Source organism: Prorops nasuta, unplaced genomic scaffold (assembly GCF_024137725.1).
Source record: "Prorops nasuta isolate Cenicafe-Biocafe unplaced genomic scaffold, Cenicafe_Pnas_1.2 PNAS00009, whole genome shotgun sequence".
NCBI classification, from domain to species: domain Eukaryota; kingdom Metazoa; phylum Arthropoda; class Insecta; order Hymenoptera; family Bethylidae; genus Prorops; species Prorops nasuta.
Genome location: NW_027116806.1, coordinates 8,425,133 through 8,446,087, shown reverse-complemented (window position 1 = coordinate 8,446,087; position 20,955 = coordinate 8,425,133). Strand labels below are relative to the sequence as shown.

The 20,955-nt window shown below is 42.6% G+C and overlaps 1 protein-coding gene across 5 annotated transcripts in view; it reads left to right on the top strand.

The window, feature by feature from the left end:
* Positions 1–20,955, top strand: part of LOC136776501 (inactive rhomboid protein 1) — a 138,828-nt gene that overhangs the window by 112,741 nt on the left and 5,132 nt on the right. For 2 of the 5 annotated variants that reach the window (XM_066732067.1, XM_066732063.1), the window contains 10 exons: positions 1,199–1,288; positions 16,490–16,782; positions 16,910–16,996; positions 17,344–17,538; positions 18,129–18,309; positions 19,229–19,467; positions 19,572–19,596; positions 19,748–19,935; positions 20,011–20,307; positions 20,410–20,563. In XM_066732067.1, the coding sequence (XP_066588164.1) occupies positions 1,199–1,288; positions 16,490–16,782; positions 16,910–16,996; positions 17,344–17,538; positions 18,129–18,309; positions 19,229–19,467; positions 19,572–19,596; positions 19,748–19,935; positions 20,011–20,307; positions 20,410–20,563 (1,749 nt within the window). Of the gene's footprint in view, positions 1–1,198; positions 1,289–16,489; positions 16,783–16,909; positions 16,997–17,343; positions 17,539–18,128; positions 18,310–19,228; positions 19,468–19,568; positions 19,597–19,747; positions 19,936–20,010; positions 20,308–20,409; positions 20,564–20,955 lie in introns of all 5 variants that reach the window. The other 3 variants (XM_066732066.1, XM_066732064.1, XM_066732065.1) reach the window with 3 other exon arrangements.

Genomic DNA, 20,955 nt, shown 5'->3' with positions numbered 1-20,955 from the left:
TCCTTTAATGGTCAATAAAATCACTGCTCGACGATGCATTAACGATCGATTTTCCGATTCAATCTCTCGTGCTCGCTGCATCCGACACCGCTCGAAAACACTGCGGAAGTGCTTGAAAACGCTGCCTCTTTAATTATTTTCTTATAGAGTATATATATAACATAAAAATTCATTTTAAAGTCCATCGTTTCTCTTAAACCGTCGAGTGACAAAACTATTTCACGATTTCAAGTTTTAAGGGATCTATTGTGGGATTGGTGACGATCGAGGCAAAGAAAATCGGATTGATACCGCTGCAGGATATCGTTGATAGGTTGAGGAGTTAGGAGGCGCTAGGCGATAGAGTCAGAGACCGCGTATGTGTAGGTGCATGTGTTAGCACTGCTCTTTACAGTGCTGATCATTTATTGCGGTGGATACATATATATGGCAATAATGGAAAAGGGTCGAAGCCTAATTTACCGCAGATAGGAAACTCGAGTAAAGCCTATAGCCAGCGTGAATTTTGCCGGACTCTTCGTGGTCGTCATCGTCGTGATAAAGCCTCGACGCGAGTGCAGTAGTGTTTCGATGAGATCCAGTTATAGCGATTTTGTGACCTGGACGTGCAATCAATTTCGTTATTGGACTCTGCAGAGAGAGCCTTGGGCCATCGCGGGATCACTCGTCCTCTAGCTATAGCTCTCCCACCTGCACCCACCCACTTTACTCCAGCCTCGGAAAACTCGTTTCGACAAGATAACCGTCCTGAGATGGAGACGCTCTATACATTATTCAATATTCACGAATAATCAGGATTCGACGAAAAAATTTCGTCCCCTCTTTGACCTTGCTGCTCCTGACTCCTGCCTGCCTGCATGTGCGGTCTTTCCAATCGCTAAGTGTGTGTGGAATGCGATAGTGTATATATACGAAATAATAAAGAGACGTATAGGTTATTGGAAAGAAAAGAGAGGAATAAGGTAGAAGAGAAAGATTTGAGCCGAAAGAGATATATAGAGAAATTTGTATAGAAAGAGGCAGACGGGGGATATAGAGTGGGGGGATGTTAGAGCGTGAAGTGAAAAATTCATTAGGCAGGAATATCGATGAGGAAAGCTAAGAGAGAGAGAGAGAGAGAGAGGGAGAAAATAGAGGTAAAGGAGAAAAAGGTGATTTAGTATCGGAGCACGCGAGTCATAAATTGTGATTTTTGCAGGGCACGACACGTCGGAGGAGGCAGCTGCCGGTGCGAAGAAAAGATTCTGTGGCCAGAATGGCGTTATCGGGCCTTCAGTACATGGTGGGGGTAAGTGACATAGATTTTGACGATTACATCTAAATCAACAATTCTTACAAGTCCCTCGGGGTATACATATAGGTAACACGCTTCGAAGGGTTTTAAGACACGCGAGGCTTCCTCGAACGTGCCTCGAATTCAATCATTCGGCCATGGGCACGCTTCGTCGCTTCCTTCCCTCTTATTTTCCCCTTAATTCCATCATCATATTCCTTCGACTAGAGCAAATGTTGATCTTTCTCACTTGCGTAAAACATAATAACTTTTAGCGAGCTCATCTTCTCGTAATTTACCTCCGCAACTTTTCTCCTTTTCGCCATTTCCGAAAGTCATAATTTTCCGCAGTTAAACTACCATTAATATTAATTAGACGAACAAACACTGTACGATGATCGGTAACCATTAATTTTCTGCTTGTTGGATCGATTACCAGTATTCATGGCTCACAATTATCCAGTGCGCACGGATGCCATTATGTATAGTTCCAGACGACTAATTAAATCGGCAAATTTACAATTTACCTGCTCGCCCGGTAACTACGTTGCCTTGATATCCAATTTGCAATAGAACGTAATACTTATCGATTTACCTCGCAGGAGCGTTCGAATGTAATATATTATACACTTGTCCCTCCTATCGACGTTAAAACTCTATTTTTCAATTCTTCGTCCACGGTGAACAAAAGGCGAGATAATACTCGATCCGATAGCGTGTAATAACGATTCTTCGGCTTCCTTCTGCGGATTCATCCGATATGTCCTACGTTATATCGCGCGATATAACTCGATAAATCCGTGGCATTGCACGCAGTTACACTATAATATCTTAAACCCATAGAGATTTGTCTCGGCAAATATTCTCAATTTTGAATATCAACTAAGATTATATTAAATTTGTGATGGGTCTTTGTGGAAAATAAATAAACTGGATATATTAGCGGTAGAGAGAAACTCTTAAGGAAGCAGCCAAGTGGAATAAGAGATTTTCCACTTGAATGTTAAGCAATAGCTTGGGCTAGAACTACCAACAACAAAGCACCGTAGATAGCATTAGGTGTGTCTTGGATCGTTATAGAACCGCGTACAACGATATATTGCTACAAGAAGCTCGTTTGTTCTGTAAACGAAAATTATCAGGTTTGTTACGTTCTCTCTGGTACACTTACTCTATATATACTACGATACAAGAATCGGCTATAAGGGGAGGGAACCTGCAAAAGGGTGATTTAAAAATCAAGAGAAATCTTTCAAGGTACAGGGGTTTACCTTCGTTATAGAAAAGAGGGAGGAGGGTCGAAATAAGAGGATTGCACGTTACAATCAAATTCACGTGTATCTCAATCATCTAACAAGAATAAAAGCTATTGAACTCTTGTCGACAATTTTCTTGCCAACTGCGCAGTACATCGAGAGAGTGTATCCTCTATATATATATATATATATATATAGATTCGAGGTTCTGCAGGTTGCATAGTATATACTCGCTGCAATATTATACGGCAATAAGAGGCATGAGTAGAGCAAAATGAGAGTTTCGGTCAGCAGGATGATTCGCTGAAACCTCGAAAGACAAAGGTGGGCCATTATGATATTTCCATAAGTTGGACCTGCACGTGGATTTAAATAAGTCGAAGCAAACACGGATGCGTGTTACCCTAAAGCCGAGAGTTTCGATTCTCTCGAAGAAAATCCCTGGCTAATGGTCCGTTCCAACAAAATTCTATTAAACGTTCTCGCATCTGCAGTCGGATATTCTCACTTTACCGGTAAAGCGTATATTTACCGCGCGCGCGCTCGCGCTCGCATCCCTATATGCCACCCTAGAACGAGGTCGTAAAATTTTGTAGAAAGCTTTCCACTTTGGTCCGGGCTAGAGAGAATGGGGTGGGAGGTAGTTTCAGTCATAATACGACGTTAGCAAAATGCGAAAGAAATTATGTAAAGTTGTTATTCGAAGGTAAAAACGAGCGCCCTCTCCCCCTCCCTTCCTTCACCCAAGCGCGTTCGAAAAATTCCTTCATTTCTCTCCGTTTATAAAACTTTGGCATGGTATCGATTTTTTTTATCGCGCGCGTGTTCTGGATTTATTTCGATAGAAGTACGGAAGGGTGGCTCTGTTCGACTGGGGATCAGAGGGAGGAAAAAGAATAACTGCAGGGGCCGAAATCGATTCGGTATTGCAATTTCACCGTGTTTTCCGTTGTTTTCCCCAGGGTCTACTTCCAGGTGACAACAAACGAGCTTTGCCAATGTTTGACCGCCAAAATCACCGCCAGCACTCGCATTATAATATCAGCCAGAAATTCAGCGTTAACGTCGTTAACCCCGTGCACAGTCTGTCCCAATTATATCTGAAATTCGTTGGGACAAAAAATTCTCTCCTTGTGGATTACAACTGAATTAAATTTAATTGTTGAAAATAGATTGACAAAGTAAATTAATTATATCTATATAAATATATAGAAGTAGGAAACTGGTGCAATTTGAAGTTCGATATTTTATCGTTGTATATATATATATATATACTATATGCGGACATTGACTCTGTAGGAGCATTGAATTGTGGCAAGGGTATAAAAATAGAGCAGTCGGTAGGTGCAGTTTGGAGAAAATGATCGATTTCTCGAAGGGATGGATAGTTAAAATATTCGATGCGGCAGAGAAAGAGGAGGAGGGGGGGGGGGGGTAGGGGAGGAATGGGAGAGGACTGTAAATCGTTGAGGCAAAACTCGAGGAACGCTAAGGGTTTTGTACGGTGTACGCAGACTTTCCTTCTCTATATCTCGTTTAGATTCGGAAGGACAAGCGAACATGGGCTAGTCATGGTCCAGCTTGTACCGGGAAATACTCGGGCTAAGTGGTAAGTTTTGAAATATGGCTGAGGTAGTCTCCAAGCAACTTTAGGAGGCCGCGCTACCACTGGACTTCCTGCTGCTACCCAACTCTCCAACTCTCCTATACACTTTTCTCCACTTACACACGCTACTATATATGCCTCCATCGCCAAACCTGACTTTACACACACAGTACAGTAACGCACGAAAGCTCGACTCGACCGGTTTTATACGAGTCCCCGCTCGCAATATTTTCACCATTTCCACATTTCACTATAGAAAATCCAGCCCTTTTACCATTTTTTAAAATGCCCCTTTCCAACAACAAAAATTAGAATAATTAAACATTAAGGCAGAATCAAGTATAATATAAATTAGCTGCTTGAAAAAAAGGAGGACGGTAGATTTCGCGAGCTTACGCGTGTGCAGGAAGATTATTATGGCCTTGGAGAAAAAATAGCGGATGAGAGTGTACTGCGAGACTGTGTAGGAGCGCATGTGTATAGAGGACAGGGGCATCCCTCGTGGGGCCTTGTAAATTATTCAGTCAAGATGCATCCATGGAGCTCAGCTTGCATTTTATTAATAATCCGTCTTCGTTGCGATATATATATATATATATATATATATAGGCTTCTCAACTCTCGAGCCTCCACTGTACATCCATCAAGCAAAATTTCATCAAAGGCAACATTCGCTTAATGAGTTGTTTCGACTATTTAATGCAATTCCCCCGCTTTACGACTGCAATTGTACACGCCGATCTACCGCAATCCTATTTACTCACCATCCGCATTACAAACTTGGCAAATGGCTTTATTTTCGCCAATGAGTCTCGGCTCTGAGTAGAGATTATGGCCCGGGACCTTGTTAAATTAAAATTATCCTAACACTCAAATATATACCTATATATATATATATATATATATATATATATATAACCTGCACTTATAAACGCCACTGTGCAAGAAGCTAGCCCACGCATGCACACACACAATACTCTATTGCACCACTATCCACAGTTATATACATCGAGCCGGCCAGGGGGCAAACTTTCCAGGAAAGACGTTGGCGCTTTATTCTCGAAGAAAATTTATCATCCGCGCGCAAAACCTGTACTGGCTGCTCCATATTCAACGGACATTTACTGCAGAATGCGACTAGCAAAACTTTCAACGACTACGCCAAAAAAAGGGAAGAAGCTTTTTCAAAAGCCTGACGGCAACTGCATTATGAGCAAGCGTTTTACGCGTTTATTATGTTTACAGGCTAAATTGAATGTTGCAGTAAGAATGGCGAACGGTTTCAGCGAAAGTATCGCGCGCTTTTAGAAAAGGGAGCATATCGTGGCAGCGTTGTTTGCGTAATCGGGCGAGAGTTAACGCGGAGGTTACGCAGACCGCCTGTGTGTGCTTGAGCCGTGAGAAACGCGGGCGCGCGCGCGCGCGCGCTTACTTCGTGGAATTCGCGAGGAGCGCGAATATAACGGATGTCGCGAAGCTACGCAACCGTGGTAGTTTAGGGAGGGGGAGGGGGAAGGAGGGAGGTGGAATCCCAACAGTCGTGAGATATAGGAGAACCGTGTGCGCATACCGTGCCTGTAATATCCTACGAGAATGATCAATGTTATTACATCGGTAGTTGGCCGAGCTGCATATTTCCTGTCACTCGACAGCCTCTACCCGCTAATTGCTCGAATATTACAAATAATCTAGCAAAATTGCTGTATATGTGGTATATGCATACCTGTGCGTTCTCCAGCTGATCAGCTTTTCGTTCGTGGTGATTCTTCGGTCGTCGAAGGGATGAAATATTTTATATATATATATATATATATGTGTGTGTGTATGTGTGTGTGTATTTAAGCTGAATTGATTTATCCAAGTTGTATATTATACCTTGTACCGTTGGATTTAGCGAAAGACTAAAATTTGCGGGATTATTGATCGAGCATCCCGAAGCAAAATGGGTCTTATTATTACTTTGGCGAAAGTTGCTTGGCGAAATCTGTCAACGTGGATGCATGGGGACATTCACGCCCAGTTAGAGCCTCCAGCAGAGTCATTAGCGAAGCCATCATCATCGCATCGCGTATGTAACGCGTGTCAAAAGCAACCCTCCGTGTCGTTGATATGATGATGCACTTTCCAACGCACACACCTATATATATACACGCAACACTGAAACGCACTGGATGCTCAAAGCATGTTAATCGACGCGCGAATATTCAAATGTACTTCCCGCTGCGATAAAACTCTACCGAACATTTCGCTTTTCCGAAGAACGAAATATTTTATGCTCCAACTCGACTCGAAACATGAGATTCGATGCTGTTTATCGTTATTAAAGGAAAAATAAGCCTAAGAACTTGATTTTATTTTTAAAAACAATCAGACTTTTTATTGTTTTTCGATTCTAGTATTGGCTTATTCCAGGTTAAAAGCTAATCTGAATAGCAATGATTTTTGCCATATTATTGAAAATTGCAGTGAATTTTTATTTCGAGGAGGCTGCCTCCTGGGAAAGATTCGTCTTATCGAAGAACGCGAAGAAACAAGGATATAAATATAATAAATTTTAGTATAGTTAAAAGAGGGCTCAGCGTTCTTAATGGGAAGACGTGGGAAATAAAAAGGTGAGCATTGGGATTTTTTATTATGAAGCAGCTGCACCTAGCGGCAATGAAGAATTTTTAAATCTTGGATGGAAACGGCTAGCGCACGCCACTAGATTAGCGTCGTAACTCGCTTTACGCTCTGCTCTTTGCGCAAGCTTGTTTCGCTGAAGGCGTCTACCTATGATTAATGTCCAGCTGTATTCTGGCTGCTTTTCTCGGTGCTACTGTACAGCACTAGTATTCCTGGCCGAGCTTTTTATTAAAATTTACACGATCCGACTTAATAAGGAGAACGCGCGCGCTGCTGTTTATTAGCGGAAACCTAATAAACTCCTTATTAACATTGCCGTTACTTTCGTCAGAACGTTCCTCCAAAGCCAACCTCGCCAGTTTCCTCCTTACCTTCCCGATTATTCTCAGACACATTTTCCTCCTTATTTTTAGTATAATATCGCTTTTCAAACCCTAAACAATTATGTCACTTAAAAATGATGTCCATATGTAGATATACAAATATATTAATTAATACGATATTTGGCAGGTAATACATATGAATAATTACAATGCAATTTTACACTGAAAAATCGTTAAACGATAAGTGAGAAAAAAATAATTTTATTATTTTCGAACATATCAAGAGAAACGGCAGTGTCTCGACGACAAGTACATAAATCGTCTAGCAAAATTAATATAGTAAAATAAAATATTTCAATAAAAAAAAATGAGTGAAATCCAAATGTAAGGGAAGTATATATTTTTACCATGGAAAAAGTTAAAATATCGAAAAAAAAAAAAAATAACACAACAGCTACTTGCCGGAAGCCCGTTGTATGCTATCACATTAAATATGGCCATATTTTGAACTTTATATAATAGAAACACATCACGCGCACTAGGCACTAACGATAATCACGATTTTGTGAATTGTCACATTGCATTCTCGAAGATAGTTTAATAATAAATCGAGAAAAAGTTGGAAATCATAGCATAAATACACCACATGCACTACGCACTGTCGATATTCACGACTTTTCGAATTAATTTATTGAATTTTAAAAGATTTTTCTATTAATAATTGAGAAAGACGCGTGTTGGTAGCACAAACGCGCGACGTTTTTCGCGATTTTTCAACTTATTTCGCTGTATTTTGGGAGATTTTTGGATTTGGAATGGAGAAGAGCACGAATTTCGGCGAAATTGTTGGTGAAAAGCGACGAGAGTGCACCGAGGCGCGCGAAAAGTGAAAAAGATCCGGTCGCCCTCGGTGGCGGTTAGGAAAATTCGAAAAACCGTCGCTGCGGCCGCGCGGCGAAACAAAAATAAAGATGGCGGCTTGGCGGGGCCGGAGTGGGGAGAGGTGAGAACCTGCTCGCTCAAATCCGAAAACTGAACTGATACCAGTTTTCGGATTTGAGCGAGCAGGTTCTCACCTCTCCCCACTCCGGCCCCGCCAAGCCGCCATCTTTATTTTTGTTTCGCCGCGCGGCCGCAGCGACGGTTTTTCGAATTTTCCTAACCGCCACCGAGGGCGACCGGATCTTTTTCACTTTTCGCGCGCCTCGGTGCACTCTCGTCGCTTTTCACCAACAATTTCGCCGAAATTCGTGCTCTTCTCCATTCCAAATCCAAAAATCTCCCAAAATACAGCGAAATAAGTTGAAAAATCGCGAAAAACGTCGCGCGTTTGTGCTACCAACACGCGTCTTTCTCAATTATTAATAGAAAAATCTTTTAAAATTCAATAAATTAATTCGAAAAGTCGTGAATATCGACAGTGCGTAGTGCATGTGGTGTATTTATGCTATGATTTCCAACTTTTTCTCGATTTATTATTAAACTATCTTCGAGAATGCAATGTGACAATTCACAAAATCGTGATTATCGTTAGTGCCTAGTGCGCGTGATGTGTTTCTATTATATAAAGTTCAAAATATGGCCATATTTAATGTGATAGCATACAACGGGCTTCCGGCAAGTAGCTGTTGTGTTATTTTTTTTTTTTTTCGATATTTTAACTTTTTCCATGGTAAAAATATATACTTCCCTTACATTTGGATTTCACTCATTTTTTTTTATTGAAATATTTTATTTTACTGTATTAATATATTATGCTAGATGATTTAATGTACTTTTTGCCTTTTTTTACAAATGAATCTTGTTTTTTGTGGCATTTGGTAAATTCGTGAATCGTGATGAATAGAATTGTGCCACGAAACGACACACGATCATTACGATCAAAGCTCCATATTTTTTTTCGTAAATAACCTTGCAGACCTTTGACTATGAAATCATAGTGGAGCTGAACAAATTGATGAAACTCATGAAAAAACAGAAGATTCTTATTTAAATCATAATCCTCGTTATCATAGTCACGTTTACATTAAAAATTACCACGCATTAATTGAACCGCGCTTCAAAAGAATTTTTAAATCTGCTAAAAAATTGATTGGCCCGTGGGAAAGGGAGAATAATAAGGGGAGGGAGAATTAAATTGAAAAGAGCGGTTGACCGATATTGGAAGACTCGAAGAGCAAGTCGAGTTTGAGAAAGATCGAGCCAGCGGTTATTCGACGTTATCGAGCAAGCGCAGTTGTGGGTTTGGTGCGAAAAGGATTTTTCGGGGGTTGGATGATAAATAATGCGGGAATCACGGGGCTAGAAATAATGGAGGATCCGCGCGAGTGAAGGAGAGAGTGGGAAAGTGGATGGCGGAAGGGTAGAGCAGCCGGAAATGGATCGCTCGAATTTGCTGATGAAGTGGTCCATGGATGGGCAACGGTACTACCGTAGGTCGGTAGGACGAGCGAAAGCACTCAATTTCGTACTTCCATAATGTTCCTCGCATCGATCCTGGCTCTCGGGTAAGCCGCTTTCGCCAATTTGATTAATTATATGGGAACCCCTTGCCGCGTCTCGTGTGTACGGTCTGCACACACAGTGCCTACCCCCTCCATCCCGATAACCAATCTATATATACACCCACAATAATAAACTCTGACGCAGTTGTTAAAACTGAACACTGTACACTGTATACATATAGCTATTATTGTCCAACCTTATCCTTGTACAAACCAGTGGAATTTCGCAATATTTCCTTTTTAACCCCCCCCCCTAAGAGACAATCATCGTATAGCGTGTACCACATACATGCTTCGGCGGGTAAAAACGATGGACGATTATAAAGCTTAGTCCGTTTCCAAAAAACAAGATGGAAGCTTCGCGGGCAAGGTATACAAAAGGATCATATAGGTATATAATGCTTCGGCGACGAGAGCTATGCGCGTCAAGTAGTTTGCGAGAAGGGAGATAATGAAGCGGCAGCGAGGCGTAATGTGCGGCTTAAAGAGCCATCGGAGCACTTTAAGGACTATCATCCCTGCAATAAAGCCAAGCTGACGTGCGGCCACCTGCAGCATTGCGCCGCCAAATCTGCTCATTCCTCGTTAGTCTCGCCCTTATTACTCGATATCCTCTTTGCAAATTTCTACCTCAATCCCCAAACAAGCCCATTTAACTCCCTTTTCGTCTGGCTCGCGCAGTCAGGATCATATACAGTTGGAGCAATCGTCGGTTTAAGATATTGCAGGCGAGTGTTGCGTGCATATATATAGGCAAGGCTAGCTGTTTCGAGGGAAAACCGCGTTTTGATCCAGCCTGATCCTACTTTGCGTTCCGCGTTCCACCTCGGTACTGCACTGGTTGCACCGGTTGCACTCCCAACGCGGCCGTTGATTGGACCAACTCCGCTTGACCACGAGCGCGGACCACGAACCTCGCAAACCTTCCGATCTACGCGTCATCGGCGCGCGACGCTGCAAAAACGAAACTCCAACGTCGATCGCCGTACCACAGGACACTCGTCATGTCCCTCCCCAGAGTTTAAACAAAATCGCTGTGTTAACCTTTCGGAACGGTGACCTCCTAATTTTTTTCGCGATATAAACAATTGCTCCCGCAAGCCACCCCCTCCACAGCGCGCAATTATCAGCCGATTGGAAAATCCAATCAGCCATCCGACAAAATCACCATGAACGCAATTTATACTTCTCTCGACTTTGCGTTAAATGCAATAATTGTCACGAGCAGCGGAAAGTTCATTGAAACGATCAAAAGGTCAATTATAGTCGCTTGGAAAATGATCTTTGGAGGATGAAAAAAATACACCTGCGGTAGTCTTGCGAAGGACGTAAAACGTCTGATATTATTAGCGAGTTCTGTTTTTCTGTAAGGGCTGCTTTACGCCAAGCGCCGATGATGACCGAGCGTGAATCCCACACAACGGCCTCCGGCCAGTACAGCAACTACTGAAAAAGGGAGTTGAGAGTTGCGAAAGAAAGAGGGAGGGCTGACAAGGTTATCCGGCTGATAACGAGCACTGTGCTCGCTTGTTAGCTATTTGCCTTATGTTTTCCTCCGCTATAGCGGACATATCTTCCTCGTATTACCGACTCAACGTGTAATAAGCGTATAAAGTCTAGTGAAACTTGAGACTCGCGCTCATAAAGTTGTCGTCGTAGCGCTTGGCAAACTGCAGTCCATTTCGTGCGGGAATGACGAGGATGCGTTACTGCGCACTGCGCTATCAGCGATCCACTGCGCCAACCCAGTCTTGGGATCGTCAAAAGGTCTTTCGATATTTCGCGGACGATGATAAAACTGCAAGAGCATTCTTATGTAATATGGTCCGGTAGATGTGGGATACTCTCGTGCACGTATGCACGTATTATGTGTGTAATACGTACTATATACCCAATGGCACGTGTATCAACAATACTCGCTCGTGTGTACCGCGATACTTTGAAGGTTTATTACTTGGACGGTTGAAATTAGGAGGAAATTGGATGCGGAAGGTGGGCTGCCAGAGCAGAAGAAATAATGAAGCGTTATATTGACTTAGGAAAAGGAAAGTGCAGAGGCTGAAGCGAAGTCTATCGCGTACCGGGATCATGATGACGTATATAGACTGCTATGAGAGCTTGTAGAGGAATCGCGATATTATCGACTAATATTATACTATAGTATATATATATATATATATGTATACTGAATCCTTTCAGCTGCAGGTAGAAAGGTTTAACGAGCAGCGGCGAAACAATTGATCGAGCGCTTTATTGCTATTATATATACGTATAGAAGAGGAAGCACGTGAACCACGAGAGTGAAGCACGATAACAAGAGGCTCGACCAAAAATCGATTCTTCTATACCTAATAAGGAATAGAGGAAGGATATAATTTTCGCATGAGAGGGCTGAAAGGTGACGAAAGCCTCCTCTTCAACATCGCCACCCCACAACACAACGTCGAGCCGAGAAACGCATCGTCCTAAGCTCGGATCGATTCTCCCGCAGCTTCAAGAATTTTACGATCGATTTGCCAAGCTGAAATTTCCAATTCGTGAACAGCAATAGGAATCTTCGTAAATCTTCAACGTTGTAAAACGAGGATTTTAGGGCGTTCCATCTATTCCTTATCTAGCCGGGAAAGCTGATCTATCGATGCGACTGAAGAAAAATCCTTCCTCGCACCTGCAGCGGTATAAACAAACCTGAAGAGAGCTCTCGGTTCAACGCAAACCGGTAGATACACTTCGCCGTACGTTGAAACGTTGAGAAACGCGGTACGCGCGAAACATGAAAAGTTTAATTTGATTCGCCCGAGGTGAAATTAGGAGCTGATGAGTCGTGAGCGGAGCGAAGGACCGTAAATCTCGAGCGTTATAAAGCGAGGATTCCAATGCGTATCTAGAGTGAGTGACCTAATACCCCTCAGACCCTCATAGCTTAGACGTGTCTCTATCATATAGGAGCTAAATCGGCCGCGGTTACAGAACATGTACGTACTTGTGTTGTAGAACGTACTCATCGAAGCCACGAACTGCGCGTGCCTTGGTGCAACTCTATAAACAAGCCATGGGGCGTTAGTCGACACCAAACGCGCAAAATTCCATTTCGATATGATGCACAGGCTTCGGGCACACCGAACAAACCCGAACGCACATTCTATATATGCACTGTGCATGAAGGTTGAACTTTGACCCCCTATAGATTCCGCACGAACCGGGGTATCTCTATCTTTGCCATATATCTATAGCTCTCTAATCCACTTTCGGAGAATGACTCTTCGGGGTATAAAAGTATCTTCCGTCCATATGGACGCGTGACTCCATTCTTCCTGAGTACTTACACCTTGCATTCTTCAAGGAAATTCCTCGAACCGAACGCACTCTTATATGCACATATAGGTATAGAGAGATAGAGAGAGAGAGAGAGAGAGAGAGAGAGAATAATAATTGGGTAGTGGTAAAAGTCAAGGATTCCTCGAGCAGCTGAGCTAGTTTTACGACTGGTGCATTTCGGGGAAAGGATAGGCGCGTTATGGATATAAGCAAAAACGGGATGTGCGCAATAAATATAGTAGGGCCAGAAGAGATACTGTGTTGGCGTTTGCTGGCATAAATTTTCAAGCAGCCTATATGGAGGATGCTCTGGGCAATGACGGCCTGGCTGGAGTCGTGCGAGTAAGGAGGGAACTAGTTCAGAGTTACTGCCTGTCGTACATAATTGAAAAGCAGCACGCACAACGCTCCAGCTTGCTTCAACCACCTCCCCCCCCCCCCTCCCTTCCCTCTACCCTCTTATTCCCCTCTCACTTCCATACACACACGTATATAACCCCTGTAGACTCTCTCTCTAACCTATAAATTACAAAGCGCGGCCAACCTTTCAGCAAATGCCTCTTATCAAGAGGATTACGTTGGCTATTTAAGCGAATTTTTTATGTACAGACCGAAAAGCTCGCCTAACTGTAACACTGTAAGAAGAAAATCTCGTAAAAGTTGAATAAATTTCCAAGGTTCTTTTAACAAGGAAGTGGTGGGGGTGCGGTGGAGGAGAATGATGTTAGTAGTTATGGCAGCGAAATTCCAGCATGTTTCTGCAACGGCAGAATCGAAGCGTGTGTGTGTGTGTGTGTGTATGCCGGGCGCGGCGAGTAAGCTGTTGAAAACGTCGAAAATAAACGGTCTATGGCCAATTTCTGTGTGTTCCACTTGCACGTAAGCCTCTCGCTTATCGCATCCAAGTCATCAAACTCCACTTTAAGTCTGCAACGGCAATTTTTTGTTTCGTTCCATATCGCGAGCCAGACTGCACATTAACGTCAAGCTTAATTTATCGTGGAGAAAAAGCTTGATGGATATTTCTCTGTTCTCGTGTATATACTATATATATATAAGCGTGTGTATAGAGTTTTCTATAGAAGGTATAGACGATTGCAAGTGGAAATTGGCTGTTTGCTCCGGTAGAGCGCCACTTGTCTGACCAATCGTTTGCAATTCTACTGGCTCCGGAAAGGCTCGCTCTTGCGGCTCTTGCTCGAGACATCGATCCTCCCCGAGTGGAGTCTAAAAAACGACGCAATTAAAAGAGGAGGAGGAGGAGGAGGAGCGAGAGAGCGGAGATAGCGAAGGAAGGGCTAGACGATGAGAAGGAAGAAAGAAAAGAAAAGTTGGAAGAGCCTATTACCAAGTCCCGAGTGTTCCAATAATCCCGTCTGCGCGCGAGAGGTACAGTCGTTGAAAGAGCATCGAGAGCAATTTCGCCAATGAGTAATGCAATTTTCTATCCGTATCCACTGGAGGAAAAGGAATCCCGTTCCTTTGTGACGTCACCTTCATCTCCACCTCCGCTACGACGAAAACAAGGAAAACGATGAGAACGACGACAGCCACGCGTAATACGTAATAAAAGGCAAAGCTTCGCGCAGTAAATCTTACAAAGGTCCTGCAGGAAGCATAGGGATCCGGAATAACGTTTCTTGCGGAGCGCGCGCACGTGCGAATCAGGATTTTACATTACGTTCCGCACGGATGTAGGGATGTAGTGGTCAAGGTTGATTTTAGGGTGGGTGGGCAACTGATGTATATATATAGTATACAGAGAGGGGGGAGGCTTAGCAACGTCGTTATATTCGAAATGCAAAGGGGATAATATCGGTAATAGGATCTGAAGCGGTTGCTGCTTCCGCATTACGTTATAATAGAGAAACGAACGACGCCAGAAACCATAACTGTAATAAGCATGTATGCGCACGGATACGAGCAAGATAGAAGCCAGATATTGCCCAGGCTAAACGCAATAACTCTCTACACTCTTTACAGCCGAACGCTTTAGGCTAATGGAATCTTTTTACGACAGCCTCTTTCCCCCCTCTCCCTCTCGCCTATTCTTCCTCCAACTCCGACCATCTTGCCAAACTGAAGCAACTTAAGTATGGCAATATTGTCGACGCGTACGTATATATATATATATATATATATGTAGCATAGAGCATACCTTGCCAGTGGCCACAACCCCATTTACCACTTGACACTTTTATCACCTTCGCTTTACTTGCGTTATTCTCCTCTTATTTCTGTCGATTGACGGAAAACGTCGTTGCACAGCCGAGACTGAGATTGTTCAAGCCCCGAAGAGTTAAAGGGCTCCTCCGATCGTTATAGGTAAATCCAGTGGTTGTCAGAGTCTCTATATAGTGTTGTTGCATCAGCAACTAGGCAACTCCGGGCAACTAGCTCGCTCTTCTCGTGCCACAAGCTTATATACACATTACACACTCTTTCCATGGCTCCTGCTCCGATCGGTGCACTCGTGGACGAGCCATGCAACAACAGCACGGACGCTTAAAGGATTAACGCCTCGCAAAATCCAAACTGGCCACTCTCGTTAATAGCAATTAGGTAAAATGGTCACTGCCCTATTAGAGGATAGGAATCGACGATATAATTAACGAATAAATCTGCGTGATCGTTATAGCCCAAGTCGCGGTATGAATAATCTCCCGTATAACTTGTGAATGCATTAATTAACGTAAAATCGCATTAGTGCATTTCCAATCAATTACGGAAGGGCAGCGTTATTGCAGGGGGCCTACGGTTAATCATTATTAATTATTAGTGTTTTGCTTCGCGGAATTGTCAACTTCCCAAGTAGGGCTAGGACGATTCCGGTCTATTCTCTGATGTCGCGAAATTACGGCCTAGTCGCTGCGTTATGAAGGGGGAAGGAAGAGGGGGGGGGGGGGGGGAGGGAGTTGACCGGCCTGACTCTTCCAATGAATAAACATGAAAAGCGCGCGCGCCTATAATGCACCGTGCAAACGGTGCAAACTTCGTAGCGTCAAACTCGTCCTCGATAGTCGATATTCCCTATATCCGCGCACCCTGCATGCATCCGTCATTCGATCGTTATTCGCTCCGAAACCAATACTCGTAATATTTGCATGTGCATCCTCTTATCTATGCGCTACGTACACTAAATATATATTAAGCTATTAACTATGTATTACCTGAATCAGGAGGAGAGAGATGGGAATAACGATTGAATCTTAATTTTACGAGAAATTGCCTGCTTTTTTTTTGGTTTTAAACTTTTTAACTGCAGTCTCGTAACATCTTAACGGTAAAGCCAAGTGCTACCCAGGTCACCACGAAACTCTAATTAGAATTACCATTACAATTTCCAGATAGGTATAGTACATAGTACTAAGAACAATTGGTGGTAGATGTTTGTGTGAGAAAAATAACAGTAAGAATGGCCTAAAAGGAAAAGCCCTTTGTGTATATATATAGTTTATCGATGTAAGGACTGAGAGGATGAAAATTTCAAGTGGGAGTTCCGAGGAATAAAATTTTATCGTCCTTTTTGTAAAATATGGAAGTTTTTTAGCATAATATAATGATTATTATTTTTGTAATTACAGTCGCTGGTAAGAAGAGGTTCTCGAGAGCGTCCGACGAATCAGACCCTGTCACGCAGCTTTACCCCAAGCGTCACGAATCCGGAAATGTCTTCGGAGCCGGAAAACACGCAGGAAGAAGAGGAAGAATGGTTTTTCGAGAGACCGTCTTCCTCTCGACCATCGCCAGCTCCGCTAACTCCGCCGCAGCAGCAGCCGGAGGAGCTTCTTCAAGCGGAAAAGGAAACCACTAAATCCGAAGACATTTTAGAGCCAACTTCCGGTACTGCGAAGGACACTCCGGATGAACTTGCCAGGTGAATATTTTTACCCATCTCGTACGTGTGACAGTAAAATGTGCCGCAACGCGCGTTCGATATATATAATACACATATATATGTATATAGAAATATGGAGAAAGATGTTATTTTCTACATACATTAGGTTGGAGGGAACGAAGGACGAAAGGACGACGGTTGATGGACAGGCTAGACGACCGCGTCAGTTCACGAGGGACCATTACACTTCGAGGTATGTATTTCTTGGGAAAAAATATAAAACATATATATAGAAGGTACATTATATAATTATAACTCTCCCGTTTCCCTCGTTGGTATAAACTGAAACGCTGTGTGGGACGAACGTCGGCTTTCTCGTCAAAATTTTAATCTCGAGTCAAGTTGCGAAAAAAGGGATGAAAAACAGAAAAAGTGATAATTTTCGGGATATTTTCCATAAAGCGCGCTATAAGCAGAAAGAATTTTCACCGGTGGAATCTATATGGGAAATGTTTGAAATTGCTTCGTGTATATATATATGTAGTAGATGTCGGAAATTGGTAAGTTGGAAGGTTTGGTAACGAGAGAGAGAAATTACAGAAAAACGGGTTGGAGCAGGTCGAGGACGGACGCTGGTTTGGGCGATCCAACGAGAATCGAGCAGCAGGAGGATGGAGTGACCTTGAGGAGGAGCATACCTGGAAGATGTAGGATATCACCAGCGACAGTCGATCGGATCTTCGATAACAGCAATCGTCGCCAGCACGGAATGAGAATGCTGAGACGTTTCCTCGGGTAATCTTGGAATATTTTTTGAAATTTTTGCTTCGTCGAACGAGTGAAATAACAATTACTTTCGCCTGAATATTCAAAAAGGAGCTTCGCTCTAATGGCCCTCTTGCTCTCAACTATATCGCGCTTCTATAATATACGAGAATATTTATGCAAAGTGCAATAGTTTTGCTTTTATCATGATCGTTGGGCTGGAAGAAATTGGAGCTTCAAGCTGGATCTCGCGAGATTTAAAATCTTCGTGCCAGTAGGAAGCTTGTCTTTTTTTCTTTCGCTCTCTGTCTGAGAAATTAGTCACGAGTCACGACGACGCGCGGTGTATGCGTGTACAGTAGAGCTAGGAGAGAAGCGAGAGCAGAGGGAGAGAGGGTGAGAGAGAGAGCAGAACAATCTTCGTTGCATTAAACGAGTGACCTAGTTGAGAAGAGCCAGTACTGCGAAAAGTCATAAAATGTTTTTTATCTTGTAAATTATCCACTCGCCTATTCCTGAAGGCACTGCCTCGTATATCACGTAGATTGTCAGTCTTCTCCGATATTGCTTGATTCTTCCAAAAGTAAAGCGAGTTAATTCTGTTTTTGCTACATCACCAGGCCCTTTCGAAGGAGCGTTACGGAAAAGCCGGCTGTTAGACAACAACTGGACGACTTTGACGATCACAGGCCTTTCTTCACTTACTGGGTCAGCACGGTGCAGGTGTTGGTTCTCATCTTTGCTATAGCGTTTCATGGTTTCGGTCCGTTCGGAATGGATCTCAAACGTCGAACTGCACAGGTAAATTTACTTTTACCGCCGCCCTGTCAGGTGAATAGAATAAAATAAAAAACAAAGGAAAAGAGAATTCCCACTCTCCCTTCCGCTGAAATTTATTCTATCCCATAAGTTCCCAGCTCCCACGCGCTTCAAAAACAACCGAGTTACATTTTCTTCGTTTGCTTTCTCTTTCGTGAAAATATTATACGATATAAAGAAATCGAATCGAGCGTGTGTGTGTGTGTGTGTGTGTGTGAAAGACACGGTAGAGAATTGCTTACGATTCCGGAGATTTAATGATGCGAGAGAAGAGTCCATTGGCAATTGAAAAATGGCGAATAACTTGGGGCAAACGCGTGCATAACATGCAAATTTCAGGGTCTCGATAAATAATCATGAGAAACCCTCCAACAATTTGCTTCGTTCCTTCTGCATAAAGCGTACGCGTGTATACAGAGCAAAAGTCGTGAAATCACGTTTATTCCCGAATTCATTTCCATTCTACGCCAGATCTTATCCTTCCACTCTTCCTCCTCATCCTCTCAACCCTCCCCTTTCAGTTTGCTCAGTTTTATCTGCTTTTATTAACAACCAGTGAGCAAGCTCGTTCTCTTTACGATACGGAGAAGAAAAAGATTCGAATAAAACTAGCCTTTGTACCCTTAATACACAATGTTAAACAAAAACTGGCAAGATTCTCCTGCGAGATTGAATAGCTTTTATTCGACTTTTCTAACACCTTGCTGATTCCTTTTATTCCTTAACCTTTTTCAATTGAATCATTGATAAGTAAACTGTCGTAAAAAAAAAAGAATTCTATTCAACCGATTGGCTATATCTCCGCTGCTGCCACCACCGCGAAGAGAATCTTTCATTCCTCGTTGTTCCATTCCAAGGATGAAATTTGAGCGGAATTTTCAAAGATTGATCAACGTTTCAGGTTCTAGTGACTAGCTTATCGGTGCAGCAGGTGGAATACTACGAGCCGGCGAATATTTGGGTCGGTCCAAGGGCGGCAGATTTAGTTCATTTAGGAGGGAAATTTACTCCCTGCATGAGGAGGGATATCAAAATTCTGAAGGAAATCGACATGTGGCGGGAAAGAGAACGGGATACCGCCTGCTGCATCAGAAACGATGACTCTGGATGTGTTCAGTCTAGCAAGGCTGACTGCTCGGTGAGTTAGCGTTATCTGATTTTCAACTATTATCAAAGAATAAAGAATAAAATATCGAAAGTGTACAAGTATTGATAATATAACATTCTCTTGCAAACCAACTGGTCCGGGGATTGAGACCTACCATGACGGTAAATCTTCGATTTTTAGCAAATAGTTTTGATCAGCTTGTTCCATTGAACAATATTATCCTTAGAATTCTCAATTTTGCTTATACATATATGTATATACAAACGAAATCATTTACCAATATCTATAACGCACCAATTTCAATTTGAATAGAATACAATATCAAGGTGGAAGAAATGGGGCCCTGGTGACAGCGGGCCAGGTGGTCGAATAAGTGGATCCGTTTGCGGTTTGGATCCGAAATTCTGCGACGCACCAGCAAGTATAGCACCGTACGAGTGGCCGGATGACATCACCAAATGGCCAATCTGTCGAAAAACTACGTTCAATCAGCGCTTCAGGTATTTATGTATATATGCGCACAATCGAACGAAGAATATGTTTCCAATAAAATCCATGTATCATTCGATATACAGCAAAGATAGCAATCAGCGTGGAAATGCCAACTTCCCGATTGGTCGTTATAAAGACAAAATGGCAGAGCACATGGTGTGCGAAGTTATCGGACATCCTTGCTGCATAGGAATTCATGGAATGTGTCGAATCACCACCAAAGAGTACTGCGACTTCGTGCACGGATATTTTCATGAGGAGGCATCGCTCTGCTCTCAAGTGGAATGCCTGCACGACGTTTGTGGCATGATACCGTTTCTTAACCCAGAATGGCCGGATCAGTTCTACAGGATCTTCAGTACAATCTTTTTACACGCTGGGTGCGTTTATACAATTCTATATGCATATCTGTAATTTATAAGTAGAAGCTTATTTATCGAGATTATCGTAATTATTAATTTGTAAATTAATTTTTTTCGCAGAATTCTTCATTTGGCACTTACCCTATTGATCCAATTTTTCTTCATGAGAGATCTGGAAAAACTCATTGGAACTTTACGCATCAGTCTGATTTACTTCGTGGGCGGTTTATCTGGCAACCTCGCCAGTGCCATTTTCATACCTTACAGGGCAGAGGTAAATCAATCAACAAATTGTATCGCAAGCATTTCATCCTCATTTATTTAGCATGATTTCGTATCAATGGCAATCCCATGTTCTAACCAAAAGACTATGTTTGAGTTATTCTACAAGTACATTGTTTTATCCTTTATGGGATCGGTTATTAGGTCAAAGTTATATTCAAGCTTGGGTCACACTGATTATACTTGTATTTTTGTTACGTATGACAATGAATAAAGAGAGTGAGAGAGAGAGAGAGAGGGGGGGGGGGGTGACTCTATTAATGTTGCTCTAGCGGACCATTACCGGCCAACTTTTAATTGAATGATTTCACGAAGCGTTTAATCATGGCTTATAGTAATGTATCGAAGTTTTAGAGATAGGTGAAAAGTGACAGAGAGTCACGT